General features: G+C 45.8%; 1 protein-coding gene across 1 annotated transcript in view; it reads left to right on the top strand.

Moving 5' to 3' along the window:
- LOC110491069 (plexin-A2) overlaps positions 1 to 16,427 on the top strand; it is a 334,343-nt gene extending 317,916 nt beyond the window's left edge. The window contains exons 27-32 of the mRNA XM_036947019.2: positions 1,176 to 1,275; positions 7,269 to 7,459; positions 7,725 to 7,894; positions 8,226 to 8,438; positions 10,128 to 10,278; positions 12,416 to 16,427. Coding sequence (XP_036802914.1) covers positions 1,176 to 1,275; positions 7,269 to 7,459; positions 7,725 to 7,894; positions 8,226 to 8,438; positions 10,128 to 10,278; positions 12,416 to 12,511 — 921 coding nt within the window. The 3' untranslated portion in view covers positions 12,512 to 16,427. The remainder of the gene's footprint in view (positions 1 to 1,175; positions 1,276 to 7,268; positions 7,460 to 7,724; positions 7,895 to 8,225; positions 8,439 to 10,127; positions 10,279 to 12,415) is intronic.
- The last annotated feature ends 6,023 nt before the right edge of the window (positions 16,428 to 22,450 follow it).

The following is a 22,450-nucleotide window of genomic DNA, read 5'->3' as shown; positions in this document are numbered from 1 at the left end:
AGGAGGTTTTCATTCAGCCCGTGGCTGCTTGGTGATTTCACACTGTTGGATGCTTGTCCTTCTTGTTCTCTCACTCCGAAAACTCAATTCCCTTCACTGGGCTGGCTGGACATGCCACAGAGGGCTTTGGTATTTTGGTTCTCAAAAAGGAAAAACAGTGGTTTTGTATATTTGTGTGCAATATTTTGTCTATCCAGATTGAAAGAGTGCACGCAAACACACCCTCCCAGCTGTGATTGGCAATGAAATGTAGAGTAAATGACAGTAGAATGTGGAATGGTGTAGAACACTGACTTTTATGGCTGTGGCTCGGAGAGACTGTGGACAGAGTCAGCAATGTGTCGTCCATAGACAAAGACAGAGAGGTAGTCAGAGTGGTCCTGGCATGTACAGTATGGTAAAGGTGTCCTATAAGACTCTTTCATGTGGAGAGAGCTCATCCTCCTGCCGTACCCCGTGTAGTTGAGATCAAAAGCAATCTTTGTAGGAATACTGTAGACAATAGAGCCGGATTGGAGGGCTGACTCTTCCACTGTGCCATTGTTCCCTGTCACTCTCAATATCTTTCTTTCTTATCATCAATTTCCCTTCCGTTTTTGGACAATCCCTCCACTTTTGCTCTTTCTCTCTTTTTCCATCACTGTTATGGCTTCATTTATTTTCCTCTCTCTCTGCCCGTACCCCCCCCCCTCTCTGAGATGCTGCGATGACAGTGAGGCGGGGGAGGTTGTTTTCTAGACATGCCAGTGGGAAGCCCTCACTCCGCATTGCTTTAGCTCTGGCTTTCTGCCCACTCCCGCCTCCCCTTCCCTTCTCTCCTCTCCTTATTTCCCTAATGGCTGGGGAGTGATGGGAATGGCGATGCGGATCATCTCATCAGAGGCATCTGAGTCGTTTCTTACAGAGAGACGCCCTGCAGAGAGAGCCTACGAGGCGTTAGAGATGACAGGAGGTTGAATGGGGAGAATGTGACAGAGTACAGGGGGGGGGGGATTCAAGGAGAAGGGGATGAAGGAGATGCTGTGTCATGACGTAGGTGTGAGCACGTGTTCATATCTCTTGGAAAGGGGCGGAGGGTGCTAAACCAGGGTTGCAGATCAATGTGTACTGCATACGGACAACGTGTCGTCCGCGAGCAGCACGCCTGTCGGTGATTCTCTGTTGTGTTGTTGCAGGTGTCTGACCGCTGTGTAGTGGCTCTGGTGCCCAAACAGACCTCTTCCTACAACATCCCCCCATCAGCCAGCATCTCCCGGACCTCCATCAGCAGATATGGTGAGCACATAGAACATAGAACGTTGAACATAGATCTCCATGGTAGGTACTGTACTTCGCTCCTCAAGCCATGGGACCATTTCAAACAAACAACATCAACATAAATATTAGCACAGGAAGAGGAAGGGAGGGTCGTAGGTCAAAGTGTTCCATGTCTAAGCCTTTGGGTGTGAGCACACCTGATATACACGTTAGCCTTTCAGATGAGTTTGTAGACATTTTGTTCAGAGACCAGCTCTGTTTGAAGCGTCTAATGCTTTTCTGCGGCGCCATTGCTTACCCTACTATCTCCTCCCGACGGTGTTTACTGCCGTGTACCTCACAGCCCAGAACCTGCTGGGGTGGTAGAGGGATAGAGAGGAAGAGAGGGGGAGAGAAAGAGAGGGGGAGAGTAGAGAGGGCCCGATGGGAGACATGGAGAGAGGTGTTTGGTTTTACCATCAAGTATAATAATGAGGATGCCAGACTGAGCCTGGAGCCAGAGTGTAATGGTCCGTCACACACACACTGGTGACAGTCACAGGGGTGAGCCACAGGGCCTCCCATCTGGTTCCATGCCCAACCCCAACGGCAGCATGTGATTGGCTAATTATTCACTGTGAATGATACTTCACACCAATAGAAAGTGAAAACGGAACACGGTTGGCCAATTATCAGGGCTGGGATTGGATGAGAACCCCCATAGGTTGTTTTCTGTCGCCTGGAGAGATGACCAATTGGGCCAGTAACACCATCATCCCTCTCCTTTCCTATTTACTAAGTCCCCATTTGCCAATCACAAAACCACCAGTATATTGGAAATTAGCCCTGGACAGTGTCAGACAAACAATGAGGATAGTTAATGTGCCATGTGCAATAAAAGTCCTATAGGACTACCTCTAATTCATAAAGATGGTGACGTTTACGATGTCCGAGACAGCATTGCCAGCTCCTCATTAACACAGCCACATTAAGAATGTACTGTAGAGAGACTGCGAGATACAGGAGTAATGACTACATAACCAACAAAAGCAGTATTATGCTCTAATGTAGTAAATAAGTATTACTCTGTAATGACTGAAACAGAGGATCTGGAGATGAATTGCCAACCTGAATGATCTAAAGGAAACTAACACATTATGTTAGTCTCAGTGTGGTTCAGTGGCTGGTAATGCATACAGTATTAAACAGTATTCCATCCTGAACAACATACTGCTTAAATCTGAATATTTGACCAAAGTCATTAAATAGCAATGAGGGTGTGTGTGTGTGTGTGTGTGTGTGTGTGTGTGTGTGTGTGTGTGTGTGTGTGTGTGTGTGTGTTTTGTATGATGCTGCATCAAAAAACAACCTGTCCTCCTCTGGCTCCAGCCCGGTCCCCAATCAATCAAAGCCTGGCACAGTGGGCACAGATGTGCCCCGACACCCGGCTGATTGATTCATATCAATTTAACATTCAGCATTTAGCATCCCGCCTCAATTTACCGTTCCAGCACCCTCCCGGCCCTGAGTAACCCGCTACACACCCTGATGCCTACCTCACACACACACACACACACACCCCTGCTACCCTCACACCCATCCCCGGGAGTGTGAAGTCTGGTGCAGTGGTTACTGAGCTGAAGATAGGAGGGAGAGGTCTGCCCCCCTGGAGAGGAAGGAGTAGTGAGAGAGAGGGGCAAGGACCTGCCAGTGGCTTAAAATGGGATTTGAGACCTCAATCCACCCCACTCGCACACACAGAGAGAGACACACACAGGGGCTGACAGACCCCCGCCCCCCGCCTGACTCAAAGGTCCCCAGTGGCCACCCTAGAGACCCTTCTCGCTGCTGCTGCTCTTTAGAAAAGACCACTTAGTGCTGTAAGTCGCTGTAGAGCTCTGAGGCTTTGTTGTCCCACACTGCCCTTTGAAGACAGGTGAGAGGGATCTGACAATGATAGAGAGCCCCTCCAGACCTCTCACACACACACACACACTCACCGCCACTGGGGAGGAAAGAGCTGCTAAGTAAGAACACTGGCGAAGAAGAGGAGGAGTAGAAGAGCGCCATTCCTTAGTGTCAAAGGAATGAGGGAAAGAAGATGGCTGGAGTGCTTTACATATTAGAGATCTTTTGATGCATTGATTAGGACCCTTTCAATGTGGCGACAGCAGGAAAGAGACAATTATACTTCCTTTTAAGAGGAACCCAGGAGAGCCACGTCTCTGTGTCTCTGTCAATACAAAAGGGCTTTATTGGCATGGGTAACATATGTTTATATTGACAAAGCGAAATAGATCATAAACAAATGTGAAATAAACAATAAAAAATGAACAGTAAACATTACACAAAAAAGTTCAAGGAATAGAGACGTTCCAAATGTCATATAATGTCTGTATACAGTGTTGTAACAATGTGCAAAAGGGAAAATAAATAAAACATAAATATGGATTTCTCTCTCGCACCTCTATTCAGAGAGAGGGATAATATGAAGGAAAGAGAGTGAGAGAGAGAGAGAGATGATATGAAAGAGAGGGGGGGGGGGGCACTGGGCTGGCAGCTGCCCCTACACCACTCCCCCACTCTCTGGACTTAATGAAATATTATTGGTGCATGGCTTCTTTCATCCGTTTAGTCGAGTGAGAGGGTGCTGCTCCTGCTATCCAGAGGGCCAACAGACATGTATTGAGCTGGACGGACGGACGAACAGACAGACAGAGATCTATTTATTCCCCTTCCTTCATCACATTTCTGCCAAGCTAATATGAAATGCTCCAATGCTGCAAATGACTTTACAGAAAGGTTAAAGAGGAACAAGGGACTAGGGGTTTTAAGCTTTGTAATGAGACTACAGAGGAGAAGGGCAAATTAGACAGGAGGAGGTTTAGTGTGTGTGTGTGTTGGGGGGGAATATCAAATCTAATTTTATTGGTCACATGCAGATGTTATTGCGGGTGTAGCGAAATGCTTGTGTTCCTAGCTCTGACAGTGCAGTAATATCTAACAATTCACGACAATACACACAAATCTAAAGTAAAAGAATGGAAATATAAGAAATATTTAAATATTAGGATGAGCAATGTCAGAGTGGCATTGACTAAAAGTAGAATAGAATACAGTATATACATATGAAATGAGTAAAGCAGTATGTAAACATTATTAAAGTGACTAGTGTTCCATTATTAAAGTGACCAGTGATTCCATGTCTTTGTATATTGGGCAGCAGCCTCTAAGGTGCAGGGTTGAGTAACCGGGTGGTAGCCGGCTAGTGATGGCTATTTAACAGTCTGATGGCCTTGAGATTGAAGCTGTTTTTCAGTCTCTCAGTCCCAGCTTTGATGCACCTGTACTGACCTTGCCTTCTGGATGGTAGCGGTGTGAACAGGCCAAGACTCGGCTGGTTGATGTCCTTGATGATCTTTTTCACTTTCCTGTGACACCGGGTGCTGTAGGTGTCCTGGAGGGAAGGCAGTGTGCCCCCGGTGAAGCGTTAGGTAGACCGCACCACCCTCTGGAGAGCCCTTCAGTTGCGGGCAGTGCAGTTGCCGTACCAGGCGGTGATACAGCCCGACAGGATGCTCTCAATTGTGCATCTGTCAAAGTTTGTGAGGGTGTTAGGGGCCAAGCCAAATGTATTCAGCCTCCTGAGGTTGAAGAGATGCTGTTGCGCCTTCTTCACCACACTGTCTGTGTTAGTGGACCATTTCAGATCGTCGGTGATGTGTACGCAGAGGAACTTGAAGCTTTTCACCTTCTCCCGTTGATGTGGATAGGGATGTGTTCTCTCTGCTGTCTCCTGAAGTCCACGATCAGCCCCATCGTTTTGTTGATGTTGAGGGAGAGGTTATTTTCCTGGCACCACTCCACCAGGGCCCTCACCTCCTCCCTGTAGGCTGTCTCATCATTGTTGGTAATCAGGCCTACTACTGTTGTGTTGTCTGCAAACTTGATGACTGAGGCATGCGTGGCCATGCAGTCATGGATGAACAGGGAGTAGAGGAGGGGGCTGAGCACACCCCCTTGTGGAGCCCCTGTGTAGAGGATCAGCAAAGTGGTGTTGTTTCCTATCTTCACCACCTGGGGGCGGTGAGTCCGGAAGTCCAGGACGCAGTTGCACAGGGCTGTGTTCAGAACCAGGGCCCCGAGCTTAATGGTGAGCTTGGAGGGTACTATGTTGTTGAAGGCTGACCTATAGTCAATGAACAGCATACTTACATAAGTATTCCTCTTGTCCAGATGGGATAGGGCAGTGTGCAGTGTGATGGCAATTGCATCGTCTGTGGATCTATTGGGGCGGTATGCAAATTGAAGTGGGTCTAAGGTGGCCGGTAAGGTGGAGTCGATAGGATCATTAACTAGCCTCTCAAAGCACTTCATGATGACAGAAGTGAATGTTACGGGGCGATAGTCATTTAGTTCAGTTACCTTTGCTTTTTGGGTACAGGAACAATGGTGGAGATCTTGAAGCAAGTGGGGACAGCAAGCTGGGATAGGGAGGGACTGAATATGTCCGTTAACACTCTAGCTAGCTGGTCTGCACATGCTCTGAGGACGCGTCTGGGCCGGCAGCCCTGCGAGGGTTAACACGCTTAAATGTCTTACTCACGTTGGCCACGGAGAATGAGAGCCCACAGTCCATGTGAGCGGGCCGCATCGGTGGCACTGTGTTCTCCTCAAAGCGGGTGAAGAAGGTGTTTAGCTTGTCCGGGAGCAAGACGACGGTGTTCACAACGTGGCTGGTTTAGTCCATGATAGTCCATGATTGTCTGTAGACCCTGCCACATACATCTCATGTCTGAGCCGTTGACTCCACTTTGTCTCTGTACTGACATTTTGCCTGTTTGATTGCCTTATGGAGGGAATAACTACACTGTTTGTATTCAACCATATTCCCAGTCACCTTGCTCAAATGCTGCCATTTATCCACAGTTTCTGATTTGGGTAGGTTTTAACAGTCACCGTGGGAACTTCATCCCCTATACACTTCCTGATGAACTCAGTCACCGCGTCAGTGTATACGTCAATGTTATTCTCAGAGGCTACCCGGGAAGTTGGAGTAGCAGTGGTCGAGTGTTTAAGCAGCGCAAGTATTACAGTCAATCTGTTCATAGAACTTCGGTAGCATTTTCCTAAAATTTGCTTTGTTAAAATCCCTAACTACAATATATGAGGCTTCAGGATATGTGGTTTCCAGTTTGCACAAAGTCCAGTGTAGTTCGTTGAGGGCCGTCGTGTTATCGGCTTGAGGTGGAATATACTGTATATTGCTGTGACTATAACCGAAGAGAATTCTCTTGGGAGGTAATACGGGCGGCATTTGATTGTGAGGTATTCTAGGTTGGGTGAACAAAAGGACTTGAGTTCTTGTACGTTATCACAATCACACCATGAGTAGTTAATCATGAAACATACACCCCCGCCTTCCTTCTTCCCGGAGAGTTCTTTATTCCTGTCTGCGCGATGCACTGAGAACCTGTATGGCTGTATGGACAGGGACAGTACATCTAGAGAGAGCCATGATTCCGTGAAACAGAGTATGTTACAATCCCTGATGTCTCTCTGGAAGGAGATCCTCGCCCTCAGCTCGTCTACTTTATTGTCCAGAGACTGAACATTGCCGAGTAATATATACCTCTTCTCCTCCGGCGGAGTCTTGGAGCAGCCTCTGGGATAAGTTCAATTGCCCTGGGGAGTACGAACAAAGAATCCAATTCGGGAAAGTAGTATTCCTGGTCATAATCCTGGTGAGTTACCGCCGCTCTGACATCCGAAAGTTATTTCTGGCTGTATGTAATATCATCTCTCTCTAATAGTGTAAGAAATAACACAGAAAAAAAACAAATACAGTAAAGTTGCTTAGGAGCTAGAAGCAGAGCTTCCCTGTCTGTCGGCGCCATCTTGCGTGTGTGTTACTGAACAGGACAAGGGAATAGAGCACAGAACTAGGAACGCAGTGGCTCATTTAAAGTGTTTAATTTATCTCCCTCTCTCCCTCCATCTCTCTCTCCTACCCTCTCTTTCTCTCTCTCTAGACTCGTCCTTCCGGTACACAGGTAGTCCAGACAGTCTGCGTTCCCGTGCCCCTATGATAACCCCTGACCTTGAGAGTGGGGTCAAAGTGTGGCACCTTGTCAAGAACCACGAGCATGGAGACCAGAAGGAGGGAGACCGCGGCAGCAAGATGGTCTCCGAGATATACCTGACCAGGCTGCTGGCCACCAAGGTAACACCCAGCTTACAAACTTCTTTATGTAACAGGCATTGTCCCTCCATATTTCAATTATACTACAGAAGTTTACTTTCAGTCACAGGGCTTTTGTTTGACATAAATTGTACTAAGTGACTGGTGGTACAATTCTGCATTTTGGATCCAGTGGCGAATGAGATACTTTCATCTGCTTAGGTTATTGCCTATTCATTTAGGAAATCAGTTATTGTTGAGTGAGTTTCTGTATGTCTGACCTGGTGTGTCCATTGTTTTTACCCAGGGTACACTGCAGAAGTTTGTGGACGACCTGTTTGAGACGTTGTTCAGTACCGTCCACCGGGGTAGCGCCCTGCCCCTCGCCATCAAATACATGTTTGACTTCCTGGACGAGCAGGCGGACAAACACGGCATCCACGACCAAGATGTCCGCCACACGTGGAAGAGCAACTGGTGAGGAACCTGGAGGATGTAGAGTAGGAATGATAGGATTCATCAATAGGATGTATAATGTAGGATGTGATGTGTATCAATCAGAGGATGATACACTGAGTCATCGGTAAGAAACTTTCCAAAATATAACAGTACTGGATTCTGCCTGTCTGGTGTTAAGAGCCTGAAGCTCCTCCCTAAAGCCAGCACTTTAGTGACCCAGAAATAGGAGAGAAATACGGTACTGATAGTTAGTGGATTCTGACTCAGTGCTTTCATGACACAGAGAGTGAAGAACAATACTGAGAGGGGATTCTGACTGACTCATTTCTGTGCCCTCTCTCTCTCTCAGCCTCCCGCTGCGGTTCTGGGTAAACGTGATCAAGAACCCTCAGTTTGTGTTTGACATCCACAAGAGCAGCATCACGGACGCCTGTCTGTCTGTGGTGGCCCAGACCTTCATGGACTCCTGCTCCACGTCAGAGCACCGCCTGGGCAAGGACTCGCCCTCCAACAAGCTGCTGTACGCTAAGGACATCCCCAACTACAAGAGCTGGGTGGAGAGGTGAGTGAGACAAAATATACACAAACAATTCTATTTCCTTGTTTTCTTACCGCTCGTAAACTATTTTGGTCCTGGATACACTTGCAGTATGTTTAAGCAATACGGCCTGGGGGGGGGGTGTGGTATATGGCCAATATACTACGGCTAGGGCTGTTCAGCCTTTAGCCGTGGTGTATTGGCCATATACAGTGGCAAGAAAAAGTATGTGAACCCTTTGGAATTACCTGGATTTCTGCATAAATTGGTCATAAAATTTGATCTGATCTTCATCTAAATCGCAACAATAGACAAACACAGTCTACTTATACTAATAACACACAAATGATTGTCTTTTTCTTGTGTATATTGAATCCATAATTTAAACATTCACAGTGTAGGTTGGAAAAAATGACTTCCCCAAAACCTAATTGGAGTCAGGAGTCAGCTAACCTGGAGTCCAGTCAATGAGATGAGATTAGAGATGTTGGTTAGAGCTGCCTTGACCTATAAAAAAACACAAATTTGAGTTTGCTGTTCACAAGAAGCATTGCCTGATGTGAACCATGCCTCAAACAAAAGAGATCTCAGAAGACCTGAGATTAAGAATGGTTGACCTGCATAAAGCTGGAAAGGGTTACAAAAGTATCTCTAAAAGCCTTGATGTTCATCAGTCCACGCTAAGACAAATAGTCGATAAATGGAGAAAGTTCAGCACTGTTGCTACTCTAGGAGTATCCGTAAGGGAAAGATGACTGCAAGAGCACAGCGCAGTATTCTCAGTGAGGTTAAGAAGAATCCTAGAGTGTCAGCTAAAGACTTACAGAAATCTCTGGAACATGCTAACATCTCTGTTGGCGAGTCTACGATACGTAAAACACTAAACAAGAATGGTGTTCATGGGAGAACACCACGGAAGAAGCCACTGCTGTCCAAAAAAAACATTGCTGCACGTCTGAAGTTTGCAAAAGTCCACCTGGATGTTCCAGTAGCGCTACTGGAAAAATATCCTGTGGACAGATGAAAGGAAGGAGCACACAACACTATGTGTGGGAAAAAAAGGCACAGCAACATCAAAACCTCATCCCAACTGTAAAGTATGGTGGAGGGAGCATCATGGTTTGGGGCTGCTTTGTTGCCTCGGGGCCTTGACAACTTGCTATCATCGACGGAAAAAGTTTATCAAAGCCTTCCATTCTCCTGAAAAAGGTCATCTGTCCACCAATTGAAGCTCAACAGAAGTTGGGTGATGCAACCGGACAATGACCCAAAACACAGAAGTAAATCAACAACAGAAGAAAATACATCCTATGGCATGACCTCAAGAGAGCGGTTGTCTATTGTTGTGACCCAGATGAAGATCAGATCAAATTGTATGACCAATTTATGCAGAAATACAGGTAATTCCAAAGGGTTCACACACTTTTTCACATACGTACTCCACAGGAGGTTGGTGGCACCTTAATTGGGGAGGACGGGCTTGTGGTAATGGTTGGAGCGCAATAAGTTGAATGATATCAAACATATGGTTTCCATGTGGTTGATGTCATTCCATTCCCTGCTTTCCAGCCATTATTATGAGCCGTCCTCCCCTCAGCAGCCTCCTGTGATGTACTCTGTGATGAGGCTTAACGTTCCGGTAAAGAATTCTGGTGTCGATTGTTTCAGCTCTGCATGTTGAAACTGAGTGTCGCCCCCTGTGTGTGCCTGCAGGTACTACGCGGACATTAACCGTCTGCCGGCAATCAGTGACCAGGACATGAATGCCTACCTGGCAGAGCAGGCCAGGCTCCACTCCACAGAGTTTAACATGCTCAGTGCTCTCAACGAGATCTACTCCTATGTCTCCAAATACAGCGAGGAGGTGAGTCCTGACACACTGCAATAATTGCCATTCTTTTAACAGGCCCTCCATGCTACAGCCTTATCAACTCTCCTCTTCAGTCAAGTCTAGTCTAGTTCATGGTCATTCCTAACTCATTTAGAGTGTTTCAAAAACTTTCAGAGATGCCAAGAGTTTCTCTGATCTGATGGTATTCGTCACAAAGAACCATACCCCCCCCGCCGCCGCCGCCACGGCCAAGTCACACAACCCATCCTAAGTGCCATATGTCCTGGGCCAATGAGAGTTGTGGGTGGATGATATGTGGAGGAGAGACAGGAACAGCGGCTGTACAAGCAGCTCAGCATGCTACTCCATCCCCTGAGTGGTGTGAAGGAACACAGCCCTGTTCTCTCTCGCTCACTCTCTCTTTCTTTCTCTGTGGCTCTCTTGAGCAGAATCAAGACGTGGAGAGGGGGGGTTGAGGGAAAGAAAGAGTACGAGAGAGAGAGAGGGCAAAGAGAGAGAGAAAATTAGGGAGAGGGATGGGAGAGTGCGACAAAGAAGAGACGGGGGAGAGCGAGAGAGAGAGAAAAGCTTCTGTAATGGAGACATTCCGGCTGTAATGTCAGCACCTCTTCTGGGAGCCATTAGTCTGCCCTTATTGAGGCCCCATTCACAAGACGAGGAGCCCACTCCCTCTTCTCTCTCCCTTTCTATTCCATCTATCTCTCTGTCTTTCACTCTCTCCTCTGTGTTTCTCTCGTCTCTCTCTTCTTCCCCATCTGCCCTAAGAGCTTGAAGCTGCTGCCGCTAGAGCTAGTGTTCACTTCTCCTCTCTCTTTGTACCTCTCAGAGACCACCTCTTTTACTCCCACTCTCTTTCTCGCACTTTCTTCCCACTTTGTTTCCTTGTCTTTTATCCCACGCTCTTCCCCCACCTCTAGCTTTCTTTCTCTCTCACAGACACAGACACACACACACACACACTCATGCCCTCTCTCTGTCTCTTCTCTTCTCTAGCTTTCTCTCCTGGGCACAGTGCTAAGGCCCTTATCGTTGGCCGTCATCAGTTGTTTGTTCCATGCCTGGCTCCCTGTGTGGCCCCTCTAGCGGGCTAGCGCAGTGCTAAATGGATTTTGGTGATGGCGGAGGGAGGGAGGGAGGGAAGGAGCTGTGCCTGCATACAGCACAACAGATTCATAATAGATTGGTATGAGGGGGAGAGGGGGATGAGGAGGAGAGGCTCCGCTGGGCTCTGCTCTGCCAGCTCTAAGAGCACTTAGGCAGATGAGAGGGAGACAACAGGCAGGGAGGCAGGTAGTGTACTATGGGACAGGCTGCTGGAGCTATGTACAGACCTTAAGAGAAACTAGTTAATGTCCCCATAATGTTTTCACCTCAACGCCTTTTCTTGTCCACTGCTCACAATCACATACAGTCCATGTCGGTCATGTAGAAAGGGGAGAGCTGTGCAGCATTAGCATTGGTCCGCAGCTTTAATCAATGTCACTTTATATCGACTCACTGTGTGGCCTAACTCGTACCAGTGATCTTATTGGGGATTATTTCTCCTGTTTGATATGAGCACATGAAAAAGCACCGCCCAGCTGCCGCGTTGTCACCCGTGCATACAGCGTGCATACAGCGTGTTGTGACTCTGTGTGACACCACAGACAGCAGAGAGGAGACCCTGTCGGATTCCACGTTGAACAGCTTGACAAATGCCCACGTTTACAGAGGGACAAAAGAATAAGACAGGGAATAACACCAGTTGGATTCCTCCGTTATTGTGCCAATCTCTCTGATAGAGACAATTCTATTTCCTCTTTAATGTTATAGTCAGGAAATATCAATCACACACGATCCCACCCATCCAACAAAGCATACTCTAAGCCAGTTGACATACAATGGACATTATGTAAGTCAATACAACTTAATGTATTCCCTCAGGGGCATTTAAGAAAAGCCAAATCACAAATGTCAACTTCCTCAACACATAATACTGTAAACAGACCACAGGCAACACATTCCTCAATACATCTGTATGTCTTCCCTGGGTTGAGTGTGACACTGAAGCATGTTGTTGTCCTGGGTTCACAGTAGGCTGACTTCCTGGTTTGAGTGTGTTAGGAATGACAGTAAAGCATGTTGTTGTCTTGTCCCCCCCCCCTCCCAGATCACCATGGCCCTGGAGCAGGACGAGCAGGCTAAGAAACAGCGTCTGGCCTACAAGGTGGAGCAGCTCATCTCAGCCATGTCCCTGGAGAGCTGAGACAGACCACGGGATTGGACGACTGGACCGGCCCGGGATATCCATCAGCCACAGCCACCCAACCAACAGTCCCGATACTCACAGTGGGGGGTGGGGGGATGGGGGGGGGGGGACAGGGGACAGGGGACAACCAACCACCACTGACCTGGGACCTTTTAAATCCAGAAATAAGAGTTGTTGTTTTTTTAAATCAAATTTTCTTCCTACGCCATACTGTCACCAACTCCAAAAGACTCCATAGGCTCTGGAGACATGGGTGGTGATGATGATGTACGGTGGGGCGACCACAGACCTTCATAAAGGCTACATGGCATCTTTCTTTCCAGCTGATACTATTTTGGGTTTGACGGGCAGTGTGGTGTGTGTGTGTGTGTGTGTATAGCCCTGGAGGAGAGATATGTTGAGAGAAGGAACGAACAGAGGGGAGATGTTCTAGCCAGATACACTCTCCCTGTCTGCTGAAAACTCACATTAGAGACGGTGTAAGAAAAAGGGATAAACACTCCTGATGGATTCCAGAGATATTGTTGCTGAGTTTTGCTTCCAAAAATATCTGCTTTATTTTTGTATGTGTACATTTTGATCTTTATCAGTTGCAGTGGAAACATCTTCCTCTTGTTACATATATGGACATTATAACACGTCTTATAGGGTGCCGTGGCCATCAGAAAGACATGGTTCTAATGTCCTGTCCTGCCCTGCTCTCTGTTCTCTTCAGACAGCATTACCATTCGTTATCAACATGATACTCCAGACCAAGTGGACAGAACCCAGCTCTGACTGTAAACCCATCAGCCCTGTACAGGAACCCCCAAAACGCATTCCGCATCGTACGGAGACCGGACCTCCTCTGAGGCGGTCAAAGTTCAACCAGCATGCTTATCGACCCCAAACCCCCTGTACCCTGTGTGATAAGAGGAGATCCACAGGCCCACAGAGCGTTTAGCTCATAAGGACAACAACAACCAGCATCCCACTGGTTTGTGGAAGACTCTCCTCTGCAGTAACGCCGTCTGTATGTACTGTGAATGTACAAATGCTGATGGGTCTTTTTCATTTGAGTATGTTTTTTAAAACAAATAGGAGTTAGTTGAACAGAACTTTAATGGCAAGATAGATGGCCAACTGTCCATCATCCGTCCAAGTCCCTTTACCCCTGTCACCATCATTTACCCTGCTACCAAATCCTCTATCTCTACCGTAGGAGGGTGTGTACTCTACCGTCTGTATTGTAGCCGTAGTTGCCGTGGCTACGCTGCTCTTAACGTACAAATACCATAATATACTGGAGACTAGATTCTAGAGTCTGCCGAGCTGGGGACTGAGGCTGGCGGCAGGAGTGAAAACACTCCATTATATAACCTCTGTTTGTATCGCTTTAGGGGGACCGGATCAAATGTGTGTGTAAAACTTGCATGCATCGTATCACATGTCAGAAGAAGTGTTTTCAAGGTCCATCTTTGTTTGTTTTTGTACGTGCCAATGGATCAGGCCTCGCTGGAGACGGCCAGCGGCTAAATGCTAGCGAACTTAGTTTTCTACCCAACTATGTACCAGCAACGTCTTTCCAAATGAGAATAAGAGAAAGCCTTTGTAGTGCCAAAAGATCCCGTTGTTTTAAATGATTCATCGGTTAATGCTTTACAGCGGGGGCCATCCAAGCCCTCGAACTGAAGTAAAGAGCCTGTGGAGACGTGCTCACGTAACTGGAAGCTTGTGAACCAGCAGCAGGTACGAAAGCAGGACAGTAGCAGGCTCGGGAGAGAGACAGCTCTGTAAAATATATAGTGACTTGTCGAAAGTTGTCTTCTTTTTTTTATTTTTTATTTTTTTTGTCAAGAAGGAAATATCTGAACTGCTTGCATGGTCAAAAGAGGATATAAACATCAAAGACAGTGTGTGTTACAGTACCAGGTAGATCTTAACCCATTTATGAAAGGATAGATAAGAGGGAACCTTCATGTTCTCATCCTAGCTGGATGACAGCATACTGTAGATTCTTTCTGCTCAGTTGAATGACCACCACCATTCTGTTTTCTCCAGACTTCTTTGTTGGCTCACTGTTTACATCAAGTACTTGAAACTAGGTCGCATTACAAGGTGAACAGTATGAGGAAATGATTTACGGAGGAAGAGAGCATAACGCCAATGTTAATGGATGTGCTTGTTTTGTCTGTGGCGTTAGAGCACCAAGCTAACCAACCAACCATCAAAACCACTGAGGGCTCCTGACTCGTCTTCATGTCAACACTAATCCTCCGCCTCTGTTGGCACCGTTTTGTTGAAATTGGCCCGGTCCTTTTGCCACGGTGTGTAAACCCTGTTTGAGAAGGATAGGAAAGGTGAAGAGGTCATGGCCTGTTGCTGTACGGGAAGGCAGTGCTTCAGCCGTCTCGCCAGAGCTGTTTGAAGAGTAGAGCTCAGTCAGAAATGAGAGCGAGAGAGAGAGAGAAACCCCTTTAGCTCTAGTTTCCTGCTCCCGGGCTTTGAAGCAGTGCTTTGATCTGAGTGTAGTCGTGTGCAGAGTGTGATCGGAAGATGAAAAAACACATCAAAAACAGGCATAGAGAAAGGCAAGGCGATCACATGATTGACATGGTGTTAATGCGTCCTGCCAGGATGTCTGGCTGTTGGCCCCCTGCTACACAAATATCTATAGGTACACTTTAAATACAGACACACGCTCAAACACCAATATGAAGCATCCGCCGTTGAACAATGGTGTCCTCCCTTCTATTCTCTTCCTCTCATCCAAGAGAACCAAGCCCCTTCTCATGCCTCATATTTGCTTGTCTGTGTTCTGGTGCCTTTTATATTCCATGTGATGAAACCTCCTATACTATGTGTTCCACTCTACTCTCTGTTTGGCTTGATAGGGATGGGGTAAATGAAATAGAGAGGCATAGTTTGACTGAAACAAAGTTAGTTTTTTCTCTTGAGGGACCATTGCTTAATGTTCTGTTTTTGACTTGTCTTGATTTTTCATAAACTGCCATTCGCTGGTTATTTCATTTAACCATCGAATCCAACCTCGTCTTCTGGCCAGCATGCTATAGCACCATGACCTTGCTCGTTTCTACATGATGATTATTATATCTTATTAGAAGTCTTAACTCACTGCTGTCTGCACCTTCCGTTTTGTGAAAGAGATTTGAATGAATTGTAAACAGATTGATTTCATACTGTACACTTTGGAGATGATGACGACAGAAACGAAAAGGTGGAAGTTATCAGCATGTTTTGTTTACCATTCTGCAGCTCAGAATTGAATCTCACAGCCAGTTAGTTGTCTCTGAGACATATTGCAGTTGATGCACGTCGAGGATGATTAAAATGGCAACTTCCATTTCCGCGACAGAAGAGGTGGAGCCTAATTGAAGAAGATACAGTATGCTGTGCACTTTTTTTTAACTCTTGGCTTTACGTGGTGGCGAAGTGATGGGTCTACTGGCATGCTTCATTACTTACAGGAAAACAAGACAATAATTCACCTTTTTCCTTTTCTCATGTCACCAGTCGGGGGAATCGAAAAGTCAACTATTATTCTCAAGGCAGAAGTATCAATATGAAATGAATAACCTTCTTCCATTCTAAACACAACACAATGTAGACAACCCTTTGTAGACACTGGAGTTCTGTAATTTGGTATATACAAATGACGATAATAATAATAATGGCTGTCTGTTCTTGTTGTTTTATAAAAGTGCTGTGAAAATTCTAAGAAAGTTTAAAGTATTTAAAGTTGTTCTCGTTTTATTTTCTTTATTTTTTTTGTTGCTTAGGTTTTGTTATGATAATATATTATTGTGTACCTATTGTAAATATGAAGCACCTATTTTGCAAGCCAGGAATTCACTTTTTACTGTTGTTATATATAAATAAACTTTGCTGGTTAAAAAAAGGCATAGAGCTGAAATACACTGCCTTGTCTCGTTGACATTAGAAGGAACGAACTGCCTCAGGAGGATCAGACTAGGATAATCCTTTCCAAGCATCCTGTATGTGTTAGCTACTGTATAACAAATAGAGAGGTATTCAGAAGTAGGTGATATCCAATAATGTTTTTAATGACGATGGAACTGCCTAACATTGGTCAAATTCCTGGCTTGACAGTTGATATAGCTACTGTGGTAGATTCCTATAGTAGCCTAGCCACTCCACTTTATGCCCTTGCCCCAGGCCACCAGCCTACAGGGAACAAAGGGCTGCTTTCTCTCATTCATCCCATTTAGCCTGGGTTATTCCTGGGATTTAATCTAAACCCTGCCATCAATGGACACACACACTGAGGCTAGACGCTTAGCCGCTAACAAGATAACCCATCAATGGACACACACACTGAGGCTAGCCGCTAACAAGATAACCCATCAATGGAAAACACACACTGAGGCTAGCCGCTTAGCCGCTAACAAGATAACCCATCAATGGACACTCACGCCGTGGCTCTTAACAAGATAACCCATGCCTCTAATATGGAGAAGTGCAACCGTTTGTCTTCTTAATGCACCAACATTGACTCAGGCTGCACAATCCTCCACAACACCGGGGATGGAAGAATCCCATTAGGATGGTAATAGATGGCCCCCGGCTAGTTTGATGCTGAGGTTGACCACGCTGCTCCTGTCTGTCCCTATTAACCCACCAATACGAGTGCCTGAAAAAGCCATAGTAGGGCTCTAACGTAAAATATTTTGGCTACCTATCTAACTGGAGACCCAGGATAATAGTTCCTTATCTTAAACCAGCCCACCTCTTGAAAAGTGGTGCTCCTACTATGACCCTCCGAGACGGATATGAACCAGCGCTTGGTACAGTACCTCTACCCCTCCGTGAATAAGTCCCTCCGACTGCCATGGTTGGGGGTTGGTGTGTAATATGCAGGCGTAGTCATAACTCAGCACCTGCAGTCCAGAAGATCTTCGTCATCCTCTTCATCACTATTCAGCCAGGCTGTAAGTGGAAAGACAGGCTAGGCAGCTGGCTGGATATTTGACCTGGTTTTCTGTGCTGAGGAAACTCCAGACAAGGTGGGAGACTGGGGTGAAAGGATCTTCACATTCACGAATGAATGAAAACAGGATGTCTCATGCTTTGCAGAGGTATTTCATTCATTTCATTTTTTCTGGATGCAACAGACTAGAAACAATGCATCTGAATCCGTCACTTGCACATTACATGAGATGAGTCAGTGCTGGTGGTTTGGTCCCTAACAGTTAGAGATATGGATCCAGGTAATTGGCTCTGGCTCATCTGATCCAGCTCTGTGTAACTGAGAGCTTTGGCTGAAGGTGAAGTGTCAGCAGCTCTAAGCGGATCCTCAGTGGGATGGGACTCAGATATACTTTATCCCCCATACCTTATCCCCCAGCCCCAACCTTATCCCCCATACCCCATCCCCATATCCCCCAGCCACCCAGCCCCAACCTTATCCCCCATACCCCAGCCCAAACTCCAACCTCTATCCCCTAGCCCCACGGCGGGCTACTCCCATCCCCAATTCCCTATCCCCCAGCCCCTGGGCCACCCCCTGCTCCTACCTCCAGTATTTCCTAAGGGGAGGGCTAATCCCCACAGTGCTGTAATCCTGTACTGATGAGACCAATTCAAACCCACATGGGACTTAATGCCCTGTAATGCCTTTACAAGGATGTTGCGTAAAGCTGACATTCCATTTGTTCTGGGTGGGATTCCCTGCTAGGATTACAAGACAAATTCTCAAATAATTAATGCAAGATGGCACAAGGGGTAGGCTATGATATTTCAACCTGGTTTGTGATGCATGGGATATTAACTTCAATATGAAACCAAACCAGACCCTTCTACTCTATGTACCTTGATAGCTATTGCCAAACAACTTTGGGTTAGTATTGTTCCTTTTGTTGGGGTCGCATTGCCTTGGCATCCTAATTCAGGGATGCCTTGAAGCACTGTGGCACTGTACTTAACACCTGTCACCTGCCTGCCACCTTACAGAACTAGAGTGCACAGTGCTCTGAACACGCGTGTTGTTGCTAATTGTATATTCCCACTGACACTCGGGATTACTGCTGAACGTTTCTTGAATGGCAGCAAACCGAACAGCTAAGACAGAGTTCCCTGTGTGTGTTCCGGGACTTTCTCAGTCAAAGCACTCGGATCATTGAGGGCTTTTTTGGAAGTGGGTCTGGCCTGTTTAACTTTGCATAAGACTCCTCCACTCCAATGTCCATGGCTATCAACTCTCACTGTCAGTCAGAAAGGATGATAGGTCAGCTGGGACCTCTGGTAATGATTTCTTAGAGAACTAAAGTGAGGCTCTTCCTCGTGAAGCTCCTCTCTCACCTCGTACCGGTCTGAATGAGAGAAGTGGAGGGACAGACTTGGAGAGAGAAGGACATATAGTGAGGAGAGAGGGAGGAAAGGAGACATGGAGTGAGTGGAGTGGAGTGAAGTGAAAGGGAAAACCGTCAGAGAGCTGAAGAGATAATGATTTGGAAAGTGAGAGCAAGTGCAGTAGGAGAGAAAAGGGGACCAAGAGAGAGTGTGTGAAGGAGAGTGAGAATCCAGGTGTCATCAGCTTTTGGCACCGGGTCTATTTATAGTGTGGTGTCCTGCTGTTTGTCTGTCACTCTGTGTGCTCTCCTGGTCTCTCTCTCTCTCTCACTACATTTGTGTGCACTCTGCATATTCCAAAGGTCAGAGGCTCCTCCAGCAGCACATGCCCACTCCACACAGACATGCATGACACACACACACACACACACACACAGACTCATAAATGCATTTCAAAATGAAAAACAAAATGCTTGTTCTGTACTGTGGACACATAAATAATGCACATGATGTAAACACACACTTATATGCTCAATGTCAAACCTAAACAAATACTTGTGTAGGTACACTGACAGACACACGGGGATATAGATATGCAGCAGGAACATTTTTCACATTGTAGGAATGTTGACCAGGTGCATGGATGGACTATAGGAAGTTACTGGCTTTGTAAAGGTTACAATTTGTTTCCCTCTTCTTGTCCCTTCTCCCCTGTTAGTGTCTCTCTGTGGGTGACTGGTCTCTCCTCTCATTGATGGTTATAAGGACGTGTCCTCTCCTTTAGCACTGCACAGGAGAAACTAAGAATGGGTAGGGAGGCACACAACCCAGTCCCCTCTGTTCCTTAGTAAAACTACAATTGAAAGTAAAACAAGAACTAACAATGAAAACGATTTAGTAAACTGAAATGAAATAATTAAACTATAATGAAACTATTATATTTGACTCCAAAATGAACTAAAATAGAATAAAAACCAGCATGAATTTTCTTCTTCTACCTTTTGGGCAAAAATCTACTGGGATTATCAATGGGATTATCAATGGGATTATCGATGGGATTATCAATGGGATTATCGATGGGATTATCAATGGGATTATCGATGGGATTATCGATGGGATTATCAATGGGATTATCAATGGGATTATCGATGGGATTATCAATGGGGGTTTTCAAGTTTTTTTTTCGAATCGGTTTTCAAGTTTCTGAATCTGGCAAGCCACATTGAGATTGAATCGAATTTAAAGGTAGACTCAGTGAGATGACGATGCCACAAGCAACACCACAGACATTGGTAGCGTTCCCCTGCTCGGACGTTGGGGATGCATGCTAGATCTTTCAACGCCTAGACAGCAGTGGAGGCTGGTGAATTGAAAATGGAGGAGGATTGGAGACCCACGGTATAGGCGCGGAACAAACGGAGACCACAAAGTGTGTTTCAAAAAATCGGCAGAGACTAATTATTTGAACCTAAAGCATTTCATAAAGACATTTATAGTACAATATTTGGGGTAATGGGAATGAGAAGGCTACTTACACCGTGTTGGAAAGGGATCACAGCGGTGATTGAATGTGTGTATGAGGCATGAGTTGAGGTGTTCAGAGGCTTGACCAGTGCAGGCCAGGATTTGACTGGGAAGACCAAAACAATAACATAACACATTACACAGTGAGACAAAAGAGCTAAGAATGAGTTAGTCCAAGCAAGGTGTAAAATCTTTGATGTGTAATATTGTGATTGTGTATGTGATTGACTCTACATACAGTAATGAGATAAAATTGATAGGGGTACTCACAGTGCTTGGGCTGAGCTTGCTTTATGAACGTGCAAAGCCTACTTGAGGGCATGCAAAAAAATGTGCTCCGTCAACCTCTCTTTATCTGACTTTTAATGGATGATGCTACGGAAGCTATCAAATCATTCAGAAATAGTTTTCGACATCCCAGAAAATATGTAACGTGCAATTACAGGCGGCTTGATGATAGGCTCCCTATTAACCAGCTATACTTTTGATACCAGTTGGTATTGAATGCCCTCACCTTTTCATCCTTCTTCATGAAACTGATCTCAGGCAGAGGTCGACCCTCGCTTTTAATTCACATCTTTTCCATGTACCCCAGAGTTCAGCATAAAATCCACAACATTTTTGGCAGCGTTGGCCATTCTGGCGAAGAAAACTGCACATTCGCACTGGTAGCTAGCTACCTACTGAAGTTAGAAAGGCAAATTTAAATAAATTGCACTAACTGGACAAATCTAAACCCAGGAAAACAATGTATAACATACCTCCTCCATCTCCCGTAATTTGAAAAACAAATTTGAATTGAATAATGTCCCAAAAATGCTCAACTATCACTCCTCACTCTTAATCTCTATCAAACAATGTCACCAAGCTTCTCAACACATAGAACCCCCATAATGCTCTGTGGCACAATCTGGAGGATGTCCTCTGGAAGTGGTCATAATTACCATGTATATCTATGGAAGGGGGTGAGGCCTACGAACCTCTTAGATTTTGTATTGAAGCCAATGTAGCCAGACGAGGATGGAAGCTAGCTGTCCTCCAGCTACACCATGGTGCTAGCCCAGACAGTGCTGTTGAAGTTACTGTAGACCTTCATTGCAAAACCATTTTTAACCAATTATTTGGTGACATATGAATATATTCAGTATAGTTTTAACTAAAAATGATGAGGATGCCCCCCCCCCCCCCCTTCCTCCTCTGAGGAACTTCCACTGCTGGACAGGTATTTTGCGTATCAGCTAACCACATCATATGGCATAGGAGTCTGGTGCCCGACTGCACCATGATGTGGTTAGCTAATACGTAAAATACCTATCCAGGTGTTGTAATATCTGGCAGGCGTCAGCAACGTCTGAGCAGAGCAACACGCCCGTGGAGATGAGCTGTCACAAAGAGTCATACTGCTACAATGGGGTAGTTTAGCCTCACACTTCCACTACTACTGTTTACTTTGTGCATCTACGTCATCTGTCTGAGTCTACTTTTAAAGCTCACCTAACCTATGAACTGACCAAATCACCTTTATGCATTACTGCCCCACAGTGGCAAGAATGGGCATCCCCAAAAACACACAAACTATGCAACACATACATGTTTCCTAGCCTCCCATGGATAGGCTACTTTCTGTCCCTAACACTGAAACTAAAATGAAACAAAACAATATAAAACAAAATATAATTTTTTTAATGAAACGTAAACAAAATAAAAAGTAGTAAATCAGATCTGAAGACTAACTGAAACTAAACTGAATTTCACATACACAACTTAAAAATAACAGAAATAAAAACATATATGTAAACATTAAACTACAATAACCTAGCCCTGGTCCTACCCTGCCATCTGCACTCGCTGCAGAAAAACGCTGGCGTAGGTATTTCTCAGCCATGCAAATATGCACAGAGACAGAAACACACACGTATGCACAAACTTACACGCACCCACACACGCACGCAGGCACGCACGCACGCACGCACACACGCACGCACGCACGCACGCACGCACGCACGCACGCACGCACGCACACACACACACACACACACACACACACACACACACACACACACACACACACACACACACGTGAGAAGTGCCTGCCAAATTTCC

Source organism: Oncorhynchus mykiss, chromosome 16 (genome assembly GCF_057628025.1).
Source record: "Oncorhynchus mykiss isolate SJ-2025 chromosome 16, ASM5762802v1, whole genome shotgun sequence".
Classification (NCBI taxonomy): Eukaryota; Metazoa; Chordata; class Actinopteri; order Salmoniformes; family Salmonidae; genus Oncorhynchus; species Oncorhynchus mykiss.
This window is presented reverse-complemented; position numbering and strand designations above follow the sequence as displayed.